Genomic DNA, 23,161 nt, shown 5'->3' on the forward strand with positions numbered 1-23,161 from the left:
CATCCCGTATATTGGGCTAAATCGGTTTGTTTCATCCTGGACCTTAATTGTCCCGTATATTGACTATTTACTCTTGTAACTACAGCAGACTGCACTCTACAGATCTGAGATTAGATAAAACTGCAGATCACGTGCCAATCACACCTGCAAAAAACTGTTGAGAGGATTTTCTCTCTGATGGCCATTAAATGGTCAGACTGAAGAAATTGATGCAGCACAGAGCTGATCAAAAATTCACTTCAAATATCTGTAAACTGTGACTTGTCATGTAAGGACTTCTGTCTGGCTGTGAAAAAGGACAAAAGACTGCTTGAGTCAGTCAAGAGCAGCAAAAAGTATCCATGGAAAAAGTAAATTTGGCTAGTCATACTCCTCTTTTGCATTTAATTTTTCTTTTGCCGTTTTTTTTATGTAAAGAGCCAAATTGTGGTTTCTTTGAGGTTTATTCATATGAGGTTACATAATGATACAGTAAGGATTAAAGGGAATATACACACTTTCTGCATTTCCTGTTGAATCAGAATATGAATATACACTGAATTCACACATCATGCTCACACCACCATGGCACCGGGCACCTGTCCGTTATTTAGTAGTGAGAAAGTTGGTAACCCAATTCTTACCTGATATGATAACAAGCTGGGTGGTCACTCTCCCCTTCATGAGACCAATGGTCAGTTTTTTTACCTTGCCTCGGTCCATCTTAAATAGACCAGAAATTGTGCTGGCATCTCTAGATCATGTTTATTTATAGTTCCCTCTTTGCATTGTACAGTTTTGACCTGCATTTCTGGATGCAGCTAAAAACTGTGTTCAAAGATGATGGTTTTTGGAAGTGATTTTGACCCCATGCAGTGACTTCCACTACAGAGTCATGTTGTTTTGTTGTTTTTTTTTAAGTTGTGTTTTTGGGCATCTTTGCCTTTACTGATAGGATATCTGAAGAGAGACAGAAAACATAGGGAGCAGAGAATGGGGAAAGACATGCAGTAAACAGTTGTAGCCAGGAGTCAGACCAGCAACTGCTGCGATGAAGACTCTAGCCTCTGTATATGTGGTGTGTTGATCTGCTAGGTTAACCGATGCCCCTGTCTTTATCCATGAAAGATTGCTATCGATAAACTTGTGGACAATCTCTCTCTTCCTCTCTCTACCCCCTTAGTTTGTGTCAGCAAACCAAGACTCCACAACCTACTGCCAATATGTGCTGCAACATGCATTTGATCATTATTAATTCATGAAAAATTCTGTAAAATATTGACACCACCTAAGAACAACAGCACATGCATTCTTAACAGTCTTTATGAACCACAAGTTACTCCACATGTCACACCTAATTGGTCTTCAGGAGGGCTCAGTGAAATGAATCCTATATTATTGGAGCCTCTGCATTTGACCCTTTGATGTGTGCTGTATGTGTAGGTGTACATTCAGTGCCATTTCAGGTAACTCTTCTTTCTAAGACCAGGCTTTTATTTCAGCAGAGCACCTCTCCTCCCCTGCAGAGCCTGAATCCATGAGCTACTGCTCAGAGATCTCTGCAGCTCTACAGAATATCCCTCTGTCTGTGGAGAAGATCAGCATCAGAGTTTAAAGATTACACTGCCAGGGGTCATACCATAGATAACTCTGATCATTGCATTTCATAACAGGACTTTATTCTCTTCTCTGGTATATTTCATATCACTATGATTGTACTTTTGTTATCTTTTATTTATATTCTGTGCCATCTGAGAGCAGAAGTCATGTCTGGGTTTCTCTCAAAATTACATTTTCAGATACTGGATAATAACACTTTATGAAAAGTTTTCAAAATGCACTTCAAAAGACTGTGAATATATCTAATAAAGAGCATTACGAGCCCACCATCTTTATTATACCACTTCTTTAATATATGTTTAATGTCCCTTGACTTGTGCACCTTTGTATGGAACAAAACAGGGTATCATGATGTATAATATTTCCATAAATACTCTCAGTTTTCATATCTTCCCATAAACATTGTGTCTGGATCTTAAAGTCAAAGCACCAGAAGCTCATAAACTCTTTCATAAGTTCACATTCTTTATTATAACTTATTGAAATAAAATGAGATTGTTATTAAAGCTCAACATTTATTCACCAAAGCTCAGCACTAAATTCACAGAAAGAGATTAATGAGCATAGATATATATATGAGGAAATTATATTTCAAAGAGAGCAATACAATACTGTGGAGCCTTCAGATATAAAGTCATGAAGCAGACAAAGAACTTAACACATTATCATGCAGCTAATGAAAAGTACAAGTAGAGAAGCATAACACAAAAACCCGACAGCATTTAATTCACTTTAGATGATTTCATTCAGCTCTCCTGCAACAACTATGCATCAGGTAATAAGCAAACGCTGAATGTTAAAGGTTGGCAATTTCCTGCTTTGACTGGGAGTGAGTGACTGCCCGTACATTCAGCCATCCTGCTAGGACATAATGTGGAGAAAGGTCTGACAAAGAGGAAGACAATCTGAGACCTCAGAAGAAGACAATTATTCAAAATGTGTTGTAATTAAATCATAGAGGTTTCAGAAGAGATTTAGGGTGGGTGGTGTTTGTATCACAGTAAAGTAGGCTACTCTATGTTAAAACTCAATTTGTTCTTTACTTCACTAAAAGCTGCAGTAGACAAATGTGATATTTTTTTCTAAGTCTAAACAGTCGATGAGGAAAAGGAGATTGTGCCTTTTGTTTATTCAAAGTTTTGCTCTTTAAAGCTTTAAAGGTTTTGAAACAAACTGAAGTCAAGACTGATGTCTCTGTGTGACCTACCAAAGCAAACAAGACCATCAGCATAAAGACTCTCTATGTATAGTTATTTTAAATGCCAATAGTAAATATCAGTCAAAGTGACCAACTGCACAATGCAGATTTGGTTTTACTTTATTTACATTTTTCTTTTTTCTTTTTTGTTATATTTTTTGGCCTTTTTCCCTTTATTTGTTAGGACAGCTGAAGTGAGACAGGAAATGTGGGGAGTAGAGAGTGGGGGAAGACTTGCAGGAAATCGTCGACCGGCCGGGAATTGAACTGGTGACCCCTGCGACGAGGACTGTAGCCTCTGTGTGTGGGGCGCTTAGACTGCTAGGCCACCAGTGCCCCTTTATTTACATTTTCAACAGCAACTTTTCTCATTCAGTGTTAGGATAGACTGTTAAAAGACAGCAGGGTTGCTGTTTTTATCATAAAATACAACTTTTGCATACAAAATACAAGATCAGCAGAAAATAAGAGGTCACACTTTGTTCACAGGAGGCGCCAAAATCGACACAGACAGAGAGATCCTAAAAGGAGCTTTGAGTAAATGTGGCTATATCTTCCCTTTTTGTATTCCTACAGGAATAATTATTACTTTTAAACTAATGACTCAACTTGTCCTTAAAGCTCCTGTGAGGAACTTTTGGTTGGCAATCATTTTGGCACCCCCCTGTAGATAAAGCAGTCCCTCCCAATCCTTTTACTGATCTTGTTCTGCATATATTCAAAGGTATCACACACTGTGAATCTTTGCTGTGGAAAGTGTAAACAAAGGCTGTTTCCACAGTATGCTGCTACTCGCTTTGTCTGGCACCTACCCTGCAGCAGTGGTTACAAATGTGAAGAATGACCATATATGAAGAATCAGTCTTATTTCTGATGCCATGGTTTGATTTTTTGGGGGGGTCATATTGAGGTATCTGTATTAATTTCAGTCTGTTTCATGGCCAGTTAAAAAACTCCTTACTGGAGCTTTAAATAAATGTTCTGTACTCAGGACTGTGTATCCAATACAGCCACAATTCCTAGAATGCTCAGACAGTGATTCACTTTTCTTGCTTTGTTTTTCTGTATTAAAGTACATTTTTTGTCGTTTGTTATAAGTCTAACAGAGGACAATCTTTTTTTTATCTTAACCTAAGATTACTGTCATTATAGCTTGCAATAAAACTGTTGTGAATACTGGTTTTGATTGGTGAGGCAGGCATAAATTGCTCATGACCGTGGAAACCACTAAAGTCGTTTGGCCATCTGTCTCCACACACCATCAAGTTCTTGTTAGAATCGCATTATTATATTGATTCTGAAGCTTCCTCCACCCTTCCTTATGGCAGACAGCCAGGATCTGTTTCTTTCAACGAGAGAGAGAGAGGGGACAGGGTGACAGCAGACTGATGGCAAGGGAAGAACAGCAGAAGGCTTGTCAGATTGAATCTTCAGGCTGACTGGGAACATCTTTTATGGGGCAGTGAGGGCGAAGTGCTTTTTGAACTTCTCTTTTGTCAAGACTTGCTGTGATTGTGTCCTTTAGCAATGCTCTTAGCAAGCAAAAGACACCGAGGCTGAAGTGACAAAAGTGATAAAACATTTTTGGAACTGTTGCTATGACTAATATTTTTTTGCAGCATCCAGCTTGCGCAAGAAGACAATTACCTTGGCTCTTCATATAGCTTAAAGACAGGAGTGGGAGACAATCGGCCAAGCAATGACAACAAGATGCTAAGATTTAAAACTAAAGGTTTTGCTTGTTCCTAACAAATTAGTGACACTCATAAATGAACTACTGAAGGAGGCTGAGAGCAATTCAGATGAAACAGCAAATACAGAGGTTAAGCTATTCAGTCTATATAGACCAGAACTAATGTTTTATTTGACTCCTTTTTCATTTTGGTCTCTGTGAAGCAGCTGAACAATTTTTCTAGCTGGCCAGATTTCCTGCATTCCCTGTGCTGTAAATAATCATGAATCATGTCGTATCAAAGACAGAGCAGATAAGTTGTAGAATAAGCAATGATAGAGTAACACGAAGAGTAGGTTGCATCAGTTACTCAGGCATTACAGCCGCAAGGCGAAGTTGTTGCATCAAAATTTCCCCCCTGTGCTTTTAAGACTTTAAAAGACACCTTGTGAGAGTTGTGCAGTATATGATCTATAGTATGTTCCATCTATTTCAAGCTATGTGCACTAAAGTCTGCATGAGTCTGTAATGGAAGTAGTCATGTAAGCTTTGACCCAGCGTGGGCGTCTGCTGGTATATTACTCAGGCTGACATATTATAAATATACCTAGGAAGCTAAAAGGGTCTGAAAAAGTTCACAGAGTGAGGAAACACTGTATGTGCTGTGCAATAGTTTGATAAATGAAGGTAAAAGTGTTTATGTCAGAGCTGGAAGTCTGTGCAAAGTAATGCTGTTGTGTTTCTAAGCACTTCTTTCATCATCCGGGTGTAAAAATAAAACATATTTAGCTGCCTCTCTCTCTCTTTGTACAGGATTAGACTCTGAGTTTATATATAGCTGCTGAGCTGGGTGGTAGTTTGGCTTGAACCGTCTCCAAAGCGACGAAACTTCTCACTTCCCACTCTCTGACGCAAACAAAAAAGCATCTGTGCAGCGAGGGGGTGTCAACATCAACAATCAAAACAGTGAATCAAACTCTGATTTTATTACCACAAGTAATAAGAGTTTTATTTGACATCTGTGCACCTGTGATAATAGGTCACAGGCACCTGCTGTCCTGTTGATCCTAATCTAACGCTTACATCAAATGGCTCCATGTGAGTCAGTGTGGTAACAACATCATAAACTATTAGAGGAGCTCTGTCTCCTCAATATTAGTGTCATACACCAAACAAATGTAAAAATGTATTTGTGATGAGACATGCCAAATGAGCTATGTTTGCTGTAAATATAATAAACAGTTACTAATCAAGGATCTCTATAAATCGTAACATAATTGATACTTAACCCTCCTGTCATGTTCTGGGTCAGATTGAACCATTTAAAAATAAAAAAAGAGGTTAATTTCACATATTTGCAACCCCCCCTGCATGTTTATATTACACAGATATTGTTTGTGGGTCGATTTGACCCGGCAGTCAAAGTGGACCCTCAAAGGAGTCAGAAGTGTCCAATACTAATACTGTTTCCTTGCAACTGTGTGACATTTCTCACCCACCTTCTCTGTTCCCGTGGGCAAACTCTACCCACATTGAGTGGACACTCAGCAGGGGAGGGGCATTGCCCTAAATATTGATTTAAATGGTTAGCAATGGAGTTAATAATGAGATTAAAAAAACGTTTATTTGGATTTTTTTGTGTTCTGACACTTTTGGATAACTAAATATGCCCCGGGTCAAATTAACCCAGGAACATTATTGCTGTTCCTGAGAAACGAACATAACAGGAGGGTTAAGGTGTAACGGTAATGTCTTCTCTCAGTTATATTTAATTTGATTTGAAAAAGATTCAACTCATAGTGAACAAAAAATAGAAATTGTGATATACACATACATGTATATGGTTGTTTAATAATGAACACTGACACTAGAATGTTTTTCTATCCCTCAATGAAATGCGTTTATGCCTGAACTGTGACGGTCCTGCACTCTACAAGCCCAACATTTGCCCTCTCTACCTCTTTGCAACTGCAGGTCAAAAGATGATTTAGGATTAGGCCTAGCGGTCTATGCGCCCCAAATAGAGAGGCTACAGTCCTCGTCGCAGGGGTCGCCGGTTCGATTCCCGGCCGGTCGACTATTTCCTGCATGTCTTCCCCCACTCTCTACTCCCCACATTTCCTGTGTCTCTTCAGCTGTTCTATCAAATATAGGCACAAAGGCCAAAAATATAACTTAAAGTAAAAAAAAAAGGATTATGGTATAATACCAAACCATGAAGTAGACTTATTTTTCCTTAACAGTTGAAAAAAGTAATCCCTTGAATAATGCACCATTTCAAGTAAATGATTGATTTGCACTTAAAAAAAGAGGCGACCAAGAAAAGCAGTGTGGCACATTTAGATAAATGTTGTGATGGTTTACTCATATCCTGCATATTGCCCATTTAATCAGACCCTTGTGATAAATTGCCTCAGTTGGATGTTATATTGTCTGAATCTGAACTATCTCACTGAATCTTCTTTTCCCTGTTTGTCTTTCTCCCTCTGCTGGTCTTCTTCTGCAGATTGAAGAAATTGTCACTCGCATCCAGGATGAGACAGAAGGTGTTCCCATCAGAACTGTCAAAAGTTTCATGACCAAAATCCCCAGTGTTGTTACAGGTAAGAGAAAGATTTCAATGAGTGGCTCTGAATTATTTGTCCATCATCACCACCTTCCAAACAACACAATGTCACTCTCAAACTGTCTAGTGAGCCAGTTTAGTTTGTCAGCCTAAGCTGTCATCACGAGGGAGACTCTAAGGGCCTGTGTCCACTAACAGTATTTTTTTAAACTGGCAGCTCCTAGTTTCTTCTTAAAGTTATATGTGGATAGAACAGAAAACCAGAAGAGAGTGTCGTACGTGATAAAGGGGCTGCAGATTGGAATGCAACCTGGGCCGCAGGCTTTAGGACTCTCTACATGGGGTGCACGTCATAACCATGAAGCCATGTCAGGTCTAAATTAACATATGTTCAGAATAGCTGTGAAAAAAAAAGCTGAAAATGTAGCGGAATAGGAAACAGATGACCTAACTATCAGAGAGACCACACTACCCTCAAGCGTATCATCAGTATTGCTGCACAATGAGGATGCACCGTAGTGCTCACCGCCTCGGCCAATGCTGCGTAGGTTGAACGCTTAAGTGTAAACCAGGCTTTAGATCAGGGGCGTGAAACTAATTTTAGTTCAGGGGCCACATACAGCCCATGTTGATCTGAAGTGGGCCGGACCAGTAAAATCATAACATAATAACCTATAGATAAGGAAAACTCCAAATGTTTCCCTTTGTTTTACTGCATAAAAGTACAAGTACATTTGTAAATGTTCACATTTAATGACTACCTTTAAACAAAAAAAGCTGTTGTACTTTTTGCCATGATGAGTCTCATAGTGGGGCCGAATATTTTACTCTATAAGCCTTGAAACCTGCTGCGAACACACCAAACACACAGGTTACCCATTCACCTGACACAGTGTGTAATGTTGACAGCAAAATAATTGAGATTATAATAATGAAGAAGGTAAAATTTACTATTCTGGACCCCTCAGCTCCAGCATGAACAGTTTGCTTGCTGGACAGTGTTGTATGCAGGCGTGTATTGCTAGTGTTAGTAGTTAGTGGATCATCTTATAGTGCTCTAAAAAGTCTTTATGAATCTTAACAGGATTATGCAAACAGCAAGTAGGCCTAATCAATTTTCTCACTTTGAGAAAAAAAGTCCTGGAAAAAAAGTGCTATTCAGGTGTGCTTTGTCAGGACTATATGTGACCCCCAGAGGACAAAGTTGAAGTAGTAGTTACTTTTATTGAAAAATTGCTGTTAATGTCTTCTCTGTAATTTTTTCACTTTGCAAAGTTGTTCCACGGGCTGGATTTGAACCTCTGGCGGGTCAGTTTTGGCCCGCAGGACGCAAGTTTGACATCCCTGCTTTAGACCAAACTAGCACACCACAGCTCCTATTTTTAATTAAAAACAAAGAAATTTAAAAAATGTAGTGCAGTGTTTTCACCGTGCTACGAGGTACATTTTCAGGTCAAGAGCAGCTGCTGCTAATACGCCAGATAACGTTTCCATTGTATAATGCCATTGAACCAAAGCAAATATGAAGCTTGCAGAGCATTTTAAAACAGACCTAACAGTAAGGGAAGCAGGAGGGCCAGGAGACATTTGTTATTATGAAAATAGAGATGGTTTTATTTTGTTACCCACAGGTAACAGCTGCCCACACAAATGAAACTTCTGGGAGACCCTGGAAAATTGTTTGTCACTGCTTCAAATGAAAATTTACTAATTCTAACTAAAACAGTCTCCACAGGATGTCAGCAACAGCGTTCAGTTGATGTTCAAGCAAATAACTCAACAGTATCAAGCATGGTTGGAGAGACAAATGCGAACCTTTCACCCTTACAGAAAAAAGTGTTGTAGCTGCCTTGTATTCAAGCTCTGCAGAGGCTGCTGCTCTGTTACTTCAGCAGTTGATCACTGGAGAATTTCTGAATAGCTGGAGGGGAAATGGGAGGACAACATATTATTAAGTGTTTGAAAAAGAGAATGTGAGAGTGGAAACAGAATGAGTAATGCTGCTCTCCTCCTACTGTCAAGGTGCCCTAGAGCAAGGCAATCAACCTCCAACTGCTGCAGTAAAGCGGTTGCTGTAGGTGTGTGGAAACCATACTCTGTCAAAGTTTCAACATAAACATTTGAAATGGAAAAACAAAAACATTATTATCAAGTCGTACCTGACAGGTTGGGGATGGAAGTCGGCCATCTTGCCTGCTGGCTGTAGCTGCTCGGATTGATAATCTGAGTCACTTTCACAGGCTGGCGCCACAGTGGGAGGCTCTGACACGCCCCAAACAAATGATGGAAACAAAAAGAGGCCATTAACATTCTTCTCTTTCCTCGGTCCTTGCACTTACGGAAAACGCATTACCCCAATATGCCATAAGCAGAGCGTGTCAATAAACACAATTACTACGGCGCGGGTGGATGTGCAGAGCAGCAGCTCAAATGTTTGCAGCTGAGTGCCGGGGGCCAGGAAACTAATGAATGATGAAGGATTAAACGCCGCCTCCCCCGGGACTTGGAGAAAGCAGAGGAGGAACAGCAGAGGAGATGGTACCAAATCTCCAGTGCTAGGGAAAATAATCTCTTTAGCATGTTTATGATACAAATCACATGAAATAATGTCTGTAAATAAGACTCTCCAAAGTGCCAGGAGCTGGAGGAAAATTTACATTTTGAAAAATGTTCTTTTAAAAGACAACTTCCTGAGATAAGGTCGACAAATAGCAATATTTCATCAACTGAACTCCCATGTTCTTGCCAAATCTGTAAGCCGAGATATTTTTGAGCCTATAAAATAATTCCCTATCACACATTATCTTGAATTTAACTGTATTTCTTGGAACTTTTATCAATTTCATATTTTTTTATGATTAAAATTGATCATAATGGAAATGTAAGCCTCACAGTGTAGATCCACAAAACTGCTATAAATTAAAACAATTTTTAAAATGTATTTTAACCTACCCAACATCTTTTTTCCCCATTATTCACTATTTCTTAAAACCATTGTCCTTTGGAGTTTTTTTTGTTTGTTTAATTGTACAATAATCCCCCCTCTGTCTGTCTCCCCCTCTCTCTCTCTTTCTCTCTCCCTCCGTTACCTGATACAGGTTCAGATATTGTACAGTGGTTTATGAAGAACCTTTCCATTGAGGATCCAGGTAAGACTTGTGCTGAATATATTATCAATTTGTCAAAGGCAATAATCTCCCATGATGGCAGCAGTCCTGCATTAAATACAGAGCCATATTCAGTCAGAGATGAGCAGTATTCAACAACCAGGGGCATGTCCAGAACTTTTTGACCGGGGTGGCCCAACTGAGGCTCTCACATAGGCAGGGGTGGCCAGTGCATTAACAAATAAATAACATTTACCCTTTCTGTCTTCACAACCTACTTTCATTAAGGTATTGAACAATTGTTATATTCCCTTTGACTTAAAAAAAAATATGTCAAAGTGGCATACATCTTCTAAGCTTAATTCTTTAAGGACTTACAAAATATGTTTTTTCAAAGCCACATTTGAGGGCACTAATAAAGAAATATATTATCAGCCTTTTAACTCATCCCAAATTATAGATTTTCACAGAAACCCCACCTCTGACAAGGCAAACAGCCTAGCTTAGGATTTTGGGGTGGCCAATTGGATTTCAAGGGGTGCCAGTGCCACCCCTCTGGACACGCCACTGTCAACAACCAAATTCAAGAGTTAATATCCAAGGAGTTGGAGGCAAATGTCCTCTAAAGGCAGTTCTGCACAATATGAAACTCAGGACCTTCAAAAGAGTGTATTACCCACTTCCTAGTTATGAGGTCAGCAGGTGGCCTCCCTTTAAGTGCAACTGGCCACCTGTGGTGTCACCCCCAAATCCTATCATCCCAATGATGGCCAACTTGCCCAGTCAGAAGCGGGACCTACTTTAACACAAACAAACTGGACTTTTGTTGACATTTACCATAAAAACTAGAGTATGAGTCACTCTGATATTTAAGATGCATTCAGATTTTGGGGGTGTACTAGAGGGAGAAAGGTCTAAACTGTCTTCCTGTGTGAAGACCTCCATTGTTTTGACTTATGTCCACAATGTACAGTTTCCCTGCAGCTTTCTAGTACCATCTGTTTTTGCCATCCTTCTCTGCTAGCATATTTCATACCAACCCTATATCAGTCAGTGCCTCAGTGTAGCTGCCCCAGTAAAAAAGAGAAATAGCTCTGGAGGGCAAACACTTCTTATTTTCAGAAGCTGTAATATTGGATTGTTTGAGATAAATGAGACATCTTTGCATGTAGCTGTAGCATTTGATTTCCATCATTGTTGAAATTAGCATATAAGGGCAGGAATAAGCAGAAAAGTGAGTTCTTAAAACAGAAATACTGGATAGCTTTGCTCTGAATTTATTGTGTGGTTGACCTGACCTGGAGCATGATGGTGGGAGAGCAGTGTTTATTGCTGGTACATGAGCCCACAGCCTGGACACTGAGTCAGAAGTTGAGTCATGTACATCTGCAATCAAACTTCTCAAACTTTTCTGATCCTTGAAAACAACAGGCTATCTTGAGACATAGATATCCTCTATGACCTTTATTTTCTGAGTGTTCCTCAAAATCTATGAAACAGGCTAGCCATAAAATCAACAGGTTTTAAAAGAAACCATTTCAAGCCATAGAATACTTGACACAATCAAAAATCAGAAAAGAAAAATGGTCAGATGTGATTAGAACATTTAAATGTAGCTCATGATTGACCTAACTTACCACAATCACTGAAGGAAATCACACTGTTCAGAACATTTCTCCATTACGCAGCTGTTCCTTTGTATTTCACTGATGTCTTATCCTCAAATGTCTTTTTCTCAAGTGTCTACTTCCAGGACATTATCTGGATATTGGTGGCTCTGAGTTAATTCCACCCATAGATAATGCTTGACAGATATTATGTGGAGTGCAGGGGAACCCACTGTGATCTGTACTCCTCGTTCTGTCCTTTCACAGCGGAGGCCATGCACATCGGGAGTCTCACCGCAGCTCAGGGGTACTTCTTCCCCATCTCAGATCACGTCCTCTCTCTAAAGGATGACGGCACTTTCTACCGCTTTCAGGTGAGCTGCGGCATCAAGCTACAGGAGGAGAGGCTATATATGGAGGGATTTATGTAACTGGGCAGGAGATACTTGACAATTATTACATAGATAATCATGAATTTTGTACAAACATTCATATCTCAGAGGATATAGTCTGATTCTGTGACTCTTGCTAGCACCTGTGGCAGGTCACTTTTACACATCTTATCTAATGACTTTGCTTTATCCTTTCCTTTTGTGTCCAAGGTGAAACAAAGAACTGTGTGAACATTGTGTTCCCCTGACTTTTCATCAAGCCTGACTTATCATTTCAAGTAGTTAAATTATCCAAAACTGTGGACAGTACTTTCCATCAAATAGTCTGTTTCCTCCCATAAAACTAACATGTTATTCTAGTGCATTTGTCTTGAAGTCAAAATATGTCATCACACTTCATTTAAGCTACATCAGTCAGATAAGTTCAGAAACAACATCTTATTTCTAGACATCAACACACACAGGACGATGCAAATCGGTGAGATGAAAAATGAATATAGATACCCTTTCCAAACAGCAGAGGGAGCTATCTGCGTTTGACTCCTCCTGTTTCACATAATTACGTATCTTAAATCTGTCGATGCTGAAGGTTTTTCAGCTAAGGATGCACCACAATGATTTATCACACATAGATGATAACCTGGGCGGCCCACCATGCCGATCGTTGGAGGATTTCTCTTTTTTATTCCCCATACAAGATACCATGTGTCAGAAGAGGATAAGGGCAGCTGGAAAAAAGTTTCAGGTGCAATATATATATGTTTTTTTCTGAATTTAATCTCAGAATTCAGACTTTTTTGTCCCTGAATGTCCGGAAAAAAACCTCAGAAACATAAATCGGAATCCTAACTTTAATTTCAGGATTTAATGAAAGATTGCACCTTAATTTTTTTAGAAGAAGAAGAAGAGAAGAACGTACTTTATTAATCCCCAGGGGGGAAATTCTATTTTTCACTTGTGTTATTTTTCAGTCATGCTACACACACAGTTTTTGGTATACATACAATGCACACACATGCAGTGGACATGCACTTAGGGAGAGATGTCAGAGTGAGGATGCTGCTATTAACCAGCACACCCCAAACAGTTGGGGGTTCGGTGCCTTGCTCAAGGGCACCTCGGCAGTGCCAAGGCAAGTGAACCAGCACCTCTCCAGCCACCAGTCCACTTGCCAATACTTCGTCCATACTGGGACTCGAACCGGCGACCCTTCAGTTCAGAGCTACTGCCGCCCCCAGTGGCCCTAATCCTCTTACGTACATGTGCTATCAATAAGCTACGAAACTAAATCTCTCTAATTACTGTGTAGAGTATATGTTGCTTGTAGTTCCTCAACACCTGCTCTACAGGTAACGTAAAGAGAAAGAAAAATATAACAGACGACAGGAAGTGCCTTGGCCTCTTCGTGGGGGGCTAATACATCAAACAGTTTTTACTGGTGATCATTCTTTTAGTTGAAATTATTTACTCCTGTCACTTTAAGTTCTAGTATAAATACCTTTTGCATCCTTTCGAAATAATGGATGTTTGTCAATGTACCAGTCGGTCTACGTTCCAACCCTCACCTTTGTCCATGAACTATGAATCCTGACTGAGGGAATTAGGTCACAGATACAAGCGGCTGAAATTAGTTTCCTCTGAAGGGTGGCTGGGCTGAGCCTTAGAGATAGGGTTAGTAGCTCGGACATCCGTAGGGAGCTTGGAGTAGAGCCATTGCACAGGTGAGGTGGTTCGGGCATTTGATAAGGATGCCTCCCGGACACCTCCCTTTAGAGGTCAAACTGGGAGAAGGCGACGGGGTAGACCCAGAACTTGAAGGAGGGATTATATATTCCAGCTTGGTCTGGGAACGCCTCGGGATTCCCCAGGAGGAGCTGGCAAGTGTTGCTGGGGAGAGGGATGTTGGGGCAATCTGCTTGGACTGCTGCCTCCGCGACCCAACCCCAGATAAGCGGAAGAAGACAGATGGATGGTTGGATGGATTGATGGATGGATGGATGTTTGCTATCACAACAGGAAATAAAGTTACCTGGACTTTTGCAGAAGTAAAGTATGCCGGAAGTCTTTTCTGCGGATTGACTTGACATGACGTGTGATCAGTTTTCCTCTGGCGTTGCTAATTTTAGTGAAAGTTAATCACCGTCGTCACAGGGTTTTGGCCAATCAGAATCAAGCATCTTACACAGCCGGAAGATCAGTAAGAAAGCCGGGTAATAAAGGGTTATTATTTAATAATAGGTCTTTAATATTTATGGATTACCATTTTTCTCCTCCCATAGAAGCATTTTACACCATGCCTTTATTAGCAAACCTAAGCTCAAACTAATCCCCTCTTCATCCTGCATTAGAAAAGAAAAAGCCACCAAGGTTAATCTGATTGTGTTGGCTCTCATACCCTCATAAAGACCCCAATCAGCTGCAGAAGATTACTTGTTCAGTTATGGAATTACAACACACCAGTCTTGATCTGGATGACAAAGAGGCCCTGTCCACTGTCTGCAGCTTCTTCAGTACTACGCTGGGATCCTGTGACCCTATTAAAAATGAATGGTGATGTGTTAAAATATTCATCAAGCAAGCGAGGGACGCCGGTCTGGGCTCGGGCTGAGTGGGCGGCTACCAAAAGAGAGACATTGTGTTGTAGATTCGTACACTCGTCAGGGAATAAAAGGAAAGAAAATCCTGCTGACATTTTACTCCTCCATCACTGTTCACAGATAAGACAGCAGTATTAGAGTCACAGATTAATTAAGCTTGGTTGTTTTATCCTGAATTTCCTAATTAAAAAGAGGAAACAATGTTTTCACATTCCTCTGGGGGGAGCAGGATTAGAGAGATCTTTGTGTAGCATCTTCTTTCTTCCATCCTCTTCACCAAGGCTTGTCAGTGGGCTGAGGCTCCACCCGAGCTGGAGGAGCAGTTTAATTAAACCAGACAGACGTGCACATTGCCGTGATCTGACCTTGGTCCTCCTCCTTCAGAGTGAAGTGGAGGGAGAAGACAAGGAGAAAGGCTAGCAGAGAGAAAAAAAAGCTTCATAAAGATAATCACTACTCATTAGCGTCTCACTTTTCAGGCGAGAGAAAGAAAAGCAACTAAAAGTGGCTTCGTATTGATGCTGGAAACATGGTCTTAACGCTGTCATTCAAAACCAAGTTATATCAAATAAAGTGGGGCAAAAAAGTATTTAGTCAGACACTGATTTTGCAAGTTATCCCACTTAGAAAGATGAGAGAGGTCTGTAATTTTCATCAGAGGTACACTTCAACTATGAGAGACAACATGAGAAAAAAAAATCCAGGAAATCACATTGTAGGATTTTTAAAGGATGTATTTGTAAATTATGGTGGAAAATAAGTATTTGGTCAATAACAAAAGTTCAACTCAATACTTTGTAACATAACCTTTGTTGGCAATGACAGAGGTCAAACGTTTCCTTTAAGTCTTCTCCAGGTTTGCACACACTGTAGCTGGTATTTTGGCCCATTCCTCCATGCAGATCTCCTCTAGAGCAATGATGTTTTGGGGCTGTCGCTGGGCAACACGGACTTTCAACTCTCTCCACAAATTTTCTATGGGGTTGAGGTCTGGAGACTGGCTAGGCCACTCCAGGACCTTGAAATGCCTTTTACGGAGCCACTCCTTCGTTGCCCGAGCGGTGTATTTGGGATCATTGTCATGCTGGAAGACCCAGCCACGTTCCATCTTCAATGCTCTCACTGATGGAAGGAGGTTTTGGCTTAAAATCTCACGATACATGACCCCGTTCATTCTTCCCTTAACACAGATCAGTCGTCCTGTCCCCTTTGCAGAAAAACAGCCCCAAAGCATGAGGTTTCCACCCCCATGCTTCACAGTAGGTATGGTGTTCTTGGGATGCAACTCAGCATTCTTCTTCCTCCAAACACGACGAGTTGAGTTTTTACCAAAAAGTTCTATTTTGGTTTCATCTGACCACATGATATTCTCCCAATCCTCTTCTGGATCATCCATATGCTCTCTGGCACTTCAGACGAGCCTGGACATATACTGGCTTAAGCAGGGGGACACGCCTGGTGCTGCAGGATTTGAGTCCCTCTCGGCGTAGTGTGTTACTGATGGTAGCCTTTGTTACTTTGGTCCCAGCTCTCTGCAGGTCATTCATCAGGTCCCTACGTGTAGTTCTGGGATTTTTGCTCACCATTCTCATGATCATTTTGACCCCACTGGATGAGATCTTGCGTTGGGCCCCAGATCGAGGGAGATTATCAATGGTCTTGTATGTCTTCCATTTTCTTACAATTGCCCCCACAGTTGATTTATTCACACCAACCTGCTTGCCTATTGTAGATTCACTCTTCCCAGCCTGGTGCAGGTCCACAATTTTCTTCCTGGTGTCCTTCGACAGCTCTTTGGTCTTGGCCATGGTTGAGTTTGGAGTCTGACTGTTTGAGGCTGTGGACAAGTGTCTTTTATACAGATAACCAGTTCAAACAGGTGCCATTAAAACAGGTAACGAGTGGAGGACAGAAGAGCTTCTTAAAGAAGAAGTTACAGGTCTGTGAGAGCCAGAAATATTGCTTGTTTGTGGGTGACCAAATACTTATTTTCAACCATAATTTACAAATACATTCTTTAAAAATCCTACAATGTGATTTCCTGGATTTTTTTTTCTCATTTTGTCTCTCATAGTTGAAGTGTACCTCTGATGGAAATTACAGACCTCTCTCATCTTTCTAAGTTGGAGAACTCAAAATCAGTGGCTGACTAAATACTTTTTTGCCCCACTGTATCTCTCCTGTCAGCGTCTGTTCTCTGCCTGCTGGTTCTATCATTCTGCTTTTCCCCTATTGTTTGTTTTTCATTGCTTCTTGTTTATTGTGTCGCTGCAGCACTCCCACGCCTCTGCAGCACCCCAGGATGCCTCACACTGGTGGAAAAGTTTTAGGAGTCAGCTGTTCTGAATCTGTTCAGTCCTGATAATAAAAATATTTTGATTGCTTACATTGTGGTGCAAAGCAATCATGTGCACTGCTGCAGCTCAGAGAGGAAAACAACTATTTAGTAAAGGGCACGGTCGTCACTCATGGCAGAGAGTAATGAAAGGACACTGTTTGACTCTCAAACAACTTTTTTTTATGCCGTGGGGTTTGTTCTTTAAAACCGTCAACTTTCAGCTCTCACCTTTTCACTTTGTTTTCCTGTCAGGCACCGTATTTCTGGCCGTCCAACTGTTGGGAGCCTGAAAACACAGACTACGGTAAGTGCCTTCAAGAGAAACACTGACATTTCTTAAATAAGTAAATAAATCATAATGGATGGGTCGCACAACAAAATACCCCCGGGTGTGGAGTGTACAAATACAGAAATGAGCAATTGAGACCAACACTTTTTTTTGTACTTTTCTTAAAACAGATTCAATTATACTGTAAAGTCAGCCTTTTTGTAATGGGCCCAAAGGGGGATCTCAAGGCATTAGAAACCAGCCTCAAGTGGAAACTCTGGGAACTGCAGTTTTTTGCACTTTGGCGTTTGCTCTGTCTATAAATGGGAAGGCAAGATATGATTGGTCCTCACTTTATAGGGTGAACATTACTTTTACCAGAACCGTATTTCAAAACTTTAGATTTACCAGGACACTGACAACAGCCTTTTACACATTGCATCCATCACTTAAACTTTGCGGCTTTCCCTCTTTCAAACCCCAACTCGGTCAAGGCAGATGTGTGTCTAACATGAGTCTGGTCCTGCTCGAGGTTTCTGCCTGTTAAAGGAAGTTTGTCCTTGCTGCTGTAACTTGCTAAATGCTGCAAAGTGCTCTGCTCATGGTGGATTAAGATGAGATCAGACTGAGTCCTGTCTGTAAGATGGGACTGAATCTTATCCTGTCTTGATGTTGGGTCTTTCTCAATAATAGAACATACGTAGAGTACGGTCTAGACCTGCTCTGTTTGTAAAATGTCTTGTGATATAATTTTTGATGAATTAGCGCTATATAAATACAGATTGATTGATTGATTGATTGATTGGCTGTGGTTCAGTGGTACAGTAGGTTTGTCTCTCAACCAGATGATCACCACTGGCTATAGGCTACCAATAGTATTTTTATCAGACTACTTAAGGGTTAAATTAACATTAAATTTAACATTTTTATTAACAGTAATGTCTAAACATAAGCTTTCTTTTGCTACTATTCTTTACAGATTCAGAAATAACAGCAGCACATGTATAAGGTCTCCTTCCTTGTTGCTTCTAAAGTCTGTTGGAGTTTTTTTTTCACTTAACCAGTCATGTAACCTTCCTAAAGCCCATACTGTACTGCAGTTTGCTGTTTCTTTGTCTGTTTTCTTCAATTTGGCAGATGCCTCTTTTTCACTCTGCAATTTCTTGTGTGTTTCAACATATCTTGCTCCTTTGTATGCTGTTATCCCACTTCTCAACCTTCTTTCTCTGCCGGGATCTGGTCAGCCATTCACCACTAGTCTTAATTTTTTGTGCTCCCTGAATAAATTGAGAGAAATATTAAAAAAGTTTGTCTACCGGGGCTACCGAAAATAACTACAAAAGAGGTGAAATCAGGAACAGTATAATTCTTCATGTGAGCTGTGTGATCAGGTTGTCCCCAGAGCCATCTATTCTTTTCAGACTTAATAATTGTTGTCAAGAGGTTTTGACCAATCAGAATGAAATATTCTAGATAGAAATCTTGGTGGTGATGTATGTTAATACATGATACATTTCTTACATGATTCATACTTTATTGAATGCCTTCAAAAGCCCTTGATCATTAACACCTGACCTGGCTGTTGAATCATATTACTCTTCATACCTGGCGAAAGAAAATATAACATCCAGCGAGCCGTGAACTGTACATGTTCCCTCTGCTGCATGAAGGACCCATCGACAGGATTAGTCAGTCACCGTTCCACTTCCTGCCCTTCATCCTGTCACAGAGGCACAACTTTAGAGAGTCTTCACACTCCACCTCATAATCAAGAAGCATCTGAGCAGTGGAGAGGCTGCTTCTCAAACTGATTTTACTCTCATGCTATGGGAGTTGAGGAGGTCTAAGGCAGGTACATGGGGGATGAGAGATGCATGGATGAACGGATGAATAGAGGAGGAAGCAGAAGAGTGTGTATACCGATAAATCCACTTTTTTCAATCCTCTCTATCGCTCTCTCTTTCCCTCAGCTATCTACCTGTGCAAGCGGACCATGCAGAATAAGACCAGACTGGAGCTGGCAGATTATGAGGCGGTGAGTTTCGGACTCTTCCTCCGAGCTATGTTACTTCTCAGTATTGATCTGTGTGTCAGGCTGCAGGGCAGAAAAACACTGCCTCTTAAGGTCAGATTTGTGCGCGTGTGTGTATGTGTATGTGTGTGTGATAATATGAGACCTAAATTGGATCTGATAGCAGAGTCAAACTCTTTTAGCATTTAGTTAGTTTTACTGTTATTTTTCTCTGTGTAACAACATGCCTCTACCATTTTTCTTTAACAGGAGAACCTGGCCAGGCTGCAGAGAGCCTTTGCCAGGAAGTGGGAGTTTATCTACATGCAGGCTGAGGCGCAGGTCAAGTAAGTGCATGCTCTGTTACCACAGCAACACGTGAAACTACAATGCATGCAGGGCTGCCGTTCACACCTAAGGTACAAGATACAGCATGCAGCAAAATCTCAATGTGACCCCTCGTACTATGAGCTGTGAGTGTTTCTGACAGGCTCTATTAACCCCCTGTAATGGAATTTCTTACCACATCATACTTACTGCATGTGTTGTCAGTGGGTCCAGTGATGTTTGCTTCCAAATCCTGGTTTATAACTACTGCGTCAAATCGAATCTGTAGCCTATGTGGAAGGTCTGTGTAGAACTTTTTTAACACAGTGGCCTGACGTGCAACTCCTCCAAAATATGGAGCGACGCCTGCAAGCTAGTTCAGGCAGACATCTCGAGCTGCACTGCTATACACGTCACAATTCCCACTCTCATAACCATCATCCAATCCTGCCCTCTGCCTCTCAACTTGGTGGTCTATTTAAACTGGGAAAATCTCCCATCTCTCCCTCTGCCTGTCAACGCCTCTGCTGCCCTGCATGCCTATTGCTGAATTTTCTTTCATCCCCACCGCCACCCCAGCATCCACCTGCAGGCTCCGGGGGTGTTCAGTATTTTTTGAGGCCGGAGCCTGGGCACCAAACATGAATATGTATTTGCTACTACAATAAACAATTTAAACGTGAGTTGTCTGACTGAACTAACTATGCGTCGAAGCAAGCCCTAAGATTAGCCCGCTGGATGGCATTGCACTTCCTGCATTTACAGCACTTCCGGAATCACCATTCATTGGCCGTACATCGGGCATGCACTTAATCTCCTCCGACATTTCCTACCTAATCTTCCTTGTAATAATTGCCATATGATAAACAGCAACATGTATCAGCTCTAAACTAACAAAATACGCTTGGAATTGCTGTGAAAAAGCAAGCAGAAAACTTATAATAGAGACCACACTACCATCAAGCATTTCAACAGCATGACACCTACACATTGACACACAAGTATGTATGCTCACATTTATGTCTGCAACTAGTAGGTAGGGTCAACTCAGAAGTATAAGGGTAGAGGAAATGGATGGAAACAGGATTGTTGGCTTGCAGTTTTGTCCTCAGAGAAAATCACAATGTCAAAATGAAAGAAACACTCCTTTAGGGCAGTCATGTAGCTACAGAGATACATCAGTATCTGTGAATATTACACATTCAGCTGATATAGAGCACTTCTAAGTCAAGGGACTGTACTAAATCGTGGAGCATGGGAGCTTCAGTATTGTTAAAAATGATGGACATGTAGACTTTGTAATCCCCAGTCTGTCTCATCCCTTCTTATCCTCCCATCCTTATTCACCTGCCACATTTAATGCTGACTCCAGCAAAGAAGTGTGCTGTGTTTCTCACACTGACTGATCTGATCTGCAGGATTGACAGGAAAAAGGATAAAACTGAGAGAAAGATCCTCGACAGCCAGGAGAGAGCCTTCTGGGACGTCCACAGACCTGTGGTGAGCCTCAATCTGAGAGACGTCTGCCTCGTCTTTCATCAAAAGCCTCCTTTTCAGCTTTGCACAGCTCACTCTCGTTTTCTGTCAAATTAAGGAGAAACGTGTTGATTTAGATAAGAGATTATTTCCCTTTTTCTGTCATGTTTGCAGCCTGGGTGTGTGAACACGACGGAGATGGACATCAGGAAGTGTCGACGCATGAAGAACCCTCACAGAGTTAAAAAGGTAAAGCTCAGATGATGCAACCAAGACATTAACCCTTTCACTGTGGAATTCAAGAAGACCTTGATGGTTGAAATTTTTAAGATGATGGCTCAGTGTATTAAGTATTTCTTTTAACATTCAATTAAATGTATATGTGACAAGAATTATACACCAGATTCAAGGTTGAGAATTGTCTTTTCCAGTGTGTTTTGTGAATGCTTGACAAAAAAAAAGTAGCAAAAATATTTTTCTGCACCTTTATGTTGACTTGGATGTGTTTAAACAATCCCTTTAACTTCATATAACCTTTGATTTTGCTGCACTTTGCATTGTGGCTGTCTGTGCTGCTGTTGTTATGCATTACTTTGTTCTGAAAAGAAATAACAAAAAACAAATTTCTTCCTCTATTACCTCTCTCACTTCTGTCCTCTTTCTCATTTTCAAATGTTCCAGTCAGTGTATGGCGTGACAGAGGAGGGAACACAGTGTCAGAGTCCCAAACACACTCCGTTGCACCACTGCCGAAAAAACACCAAGGAGGATGTGGAGAAAGAGGTAAAACTTCACCTTAATATTGACTTTGCAAGACAAACCGGTCAGAATATTCTCTATTAGTCCTACTTTGTTTGATATTTACGACATCAGCATTAGATTTAATGACAACAAAAGATTAACAGCTCTACACAGCACTTTGCAGGAACTCTGCTACTGAACTCTTCTCAAAGGGAGATCTGTTTTCTAAATAAAAAAACTGCAGAGATAAAGAAAGAAAGCCCAAAACAACCGAATGCACCAGCCTATGACAAAATAGGCCCTGATTATCCATCATAAACATTGTCATACACATATTTTACATAGCAAGGGCACTTATCATACCATTCCTTTCCAACAAAGCCAGCAAAATAAAAAGAGACTCCTGTGTTTTCCTCTTGCAGATCCTATTCCTGAACAAACAGCTAGATCGTCACTGTATGAAGATGTCCAAAGTCGCTGAAAGGTATGTGAAACTCTATCTCTGCTGCACGAAAACCCCTGCACATCGTGAGGAGCAGGTCCAAATCTTATTTGTTCCGTATCTATTCTAGTGGAAGAGAAAATACCAGCTTTTCCTGTCTGCTTTCCCATCTGCTGTGCTCTCTGCGACCATCTATAATCAGACAAACATGTGCTCTCTTGACTTTCTTTTCACTATTCCTGTAATAGAGCAGTGGCAGATGGAGGAGGTTATTTGTTGTTGACATCTCTATATGAACCTGTGATGGTTGCTGTAGGATGTGAAAGTAGAGTGCACTGGTAAGACAGTTTGATTCTCACAGTATTTGTGCTTTGGTTTGGTATGAATTGGGTTCGGGTTAGAGGTTTGTCCGATTGTGTTTTCTTCCTGGATTTCCCTGCCTCCTCCCTATCTGTTTGGCAATTTGGAATAGATGTCCAGTGGCAAAACAGAAGCCTGGGCCTGTCATTCAACATGCATGTTGATCCCATATATGCCACAGCCCAGCAAGAACGAAAAGACAAAAATGGACTACTTCACCCAACCTCTTATTCCCTCTGGGTTCAGCCAGCAGGGTTAGATACTGTACGTAGATGAAGGTGAAAAAAAAGAATTGGGGGTATTCCACAAGGGAAATCTACTACTTACATGTGAATGGTTATTGTTGTATTATTGTTTTGATCTATAATAATAATAATAATAATAATAATAATAATAATAATAATAATAATAATAATGTGAAATCAGCTATAGTCCTCCTTTGCATCATATACTGTTCTAT

General features: G+C 40.7%; 1 protein-coding gene across 3 annotated transcripts in view; it reads left to right on the forward strand.

Annotated features, from left to right (window-relative positions):
• Positions 1-23,161, forward strand: part of rgs6 (regulator of G protein signaling 6) — a 124,551-nt gene that overhangs the window by 80,611 nt on the left and 20,779 nt on the right. For all 3 annotated transcript variants that reach the window (XM_034699722.1, XM_034699723.1, XM_034699721.1), the window contains 10 exons: positions 6,976-7,072; positions 10,134-10,184; positions 12,017-12,123; positions 17,329-17,380; positions 19,315-19,379; positions 19,626-19,702; positions 21,101-21,182; positions 21,333-21,407; positions 21,840-21,941; positions 22,322-22,383. In XM_034699722.1, coding sequence (XP_034555613.1) covers positions 6,976-7,072; positions 10,134-10,184; positions 12,017-12,123; positions 17,329-17,380; positions 19,315-19,379; positions 19,626-19,702; positions 21,101-21,182; positions 21,333-21,407; positions 21,840-21,941; positions 22,322-22,383 — 770 coding nt within the window. The remainder of the gene's footprint in view (positions 1-6,975; positions 7,073-10,133; positions 10,185-12,016; positions 12,124-17,328; positions 17,381-19,314; positions 19,380-19,625; positions 19,703-21,100; positions 21,183-21,332; positions 21,408-21,839; positions 21,942-22,321; positions 22,384-23,161) is intronic.

Source organism: Notolabrus celidotus, chromosome 13 (genome assembly GCF_009762535.1).
Source record: "Notolabrus celidotus isolate fNotCel1 chromosome 13, fNotCel1.pri, whole genome shotgun sequence".
Lineage (NCBI taxonomy): Eukaryota > Metazoa > Chordata > Actinopteri > Labriformes > Labridae > Notolabrus > Notolabrus celidotus.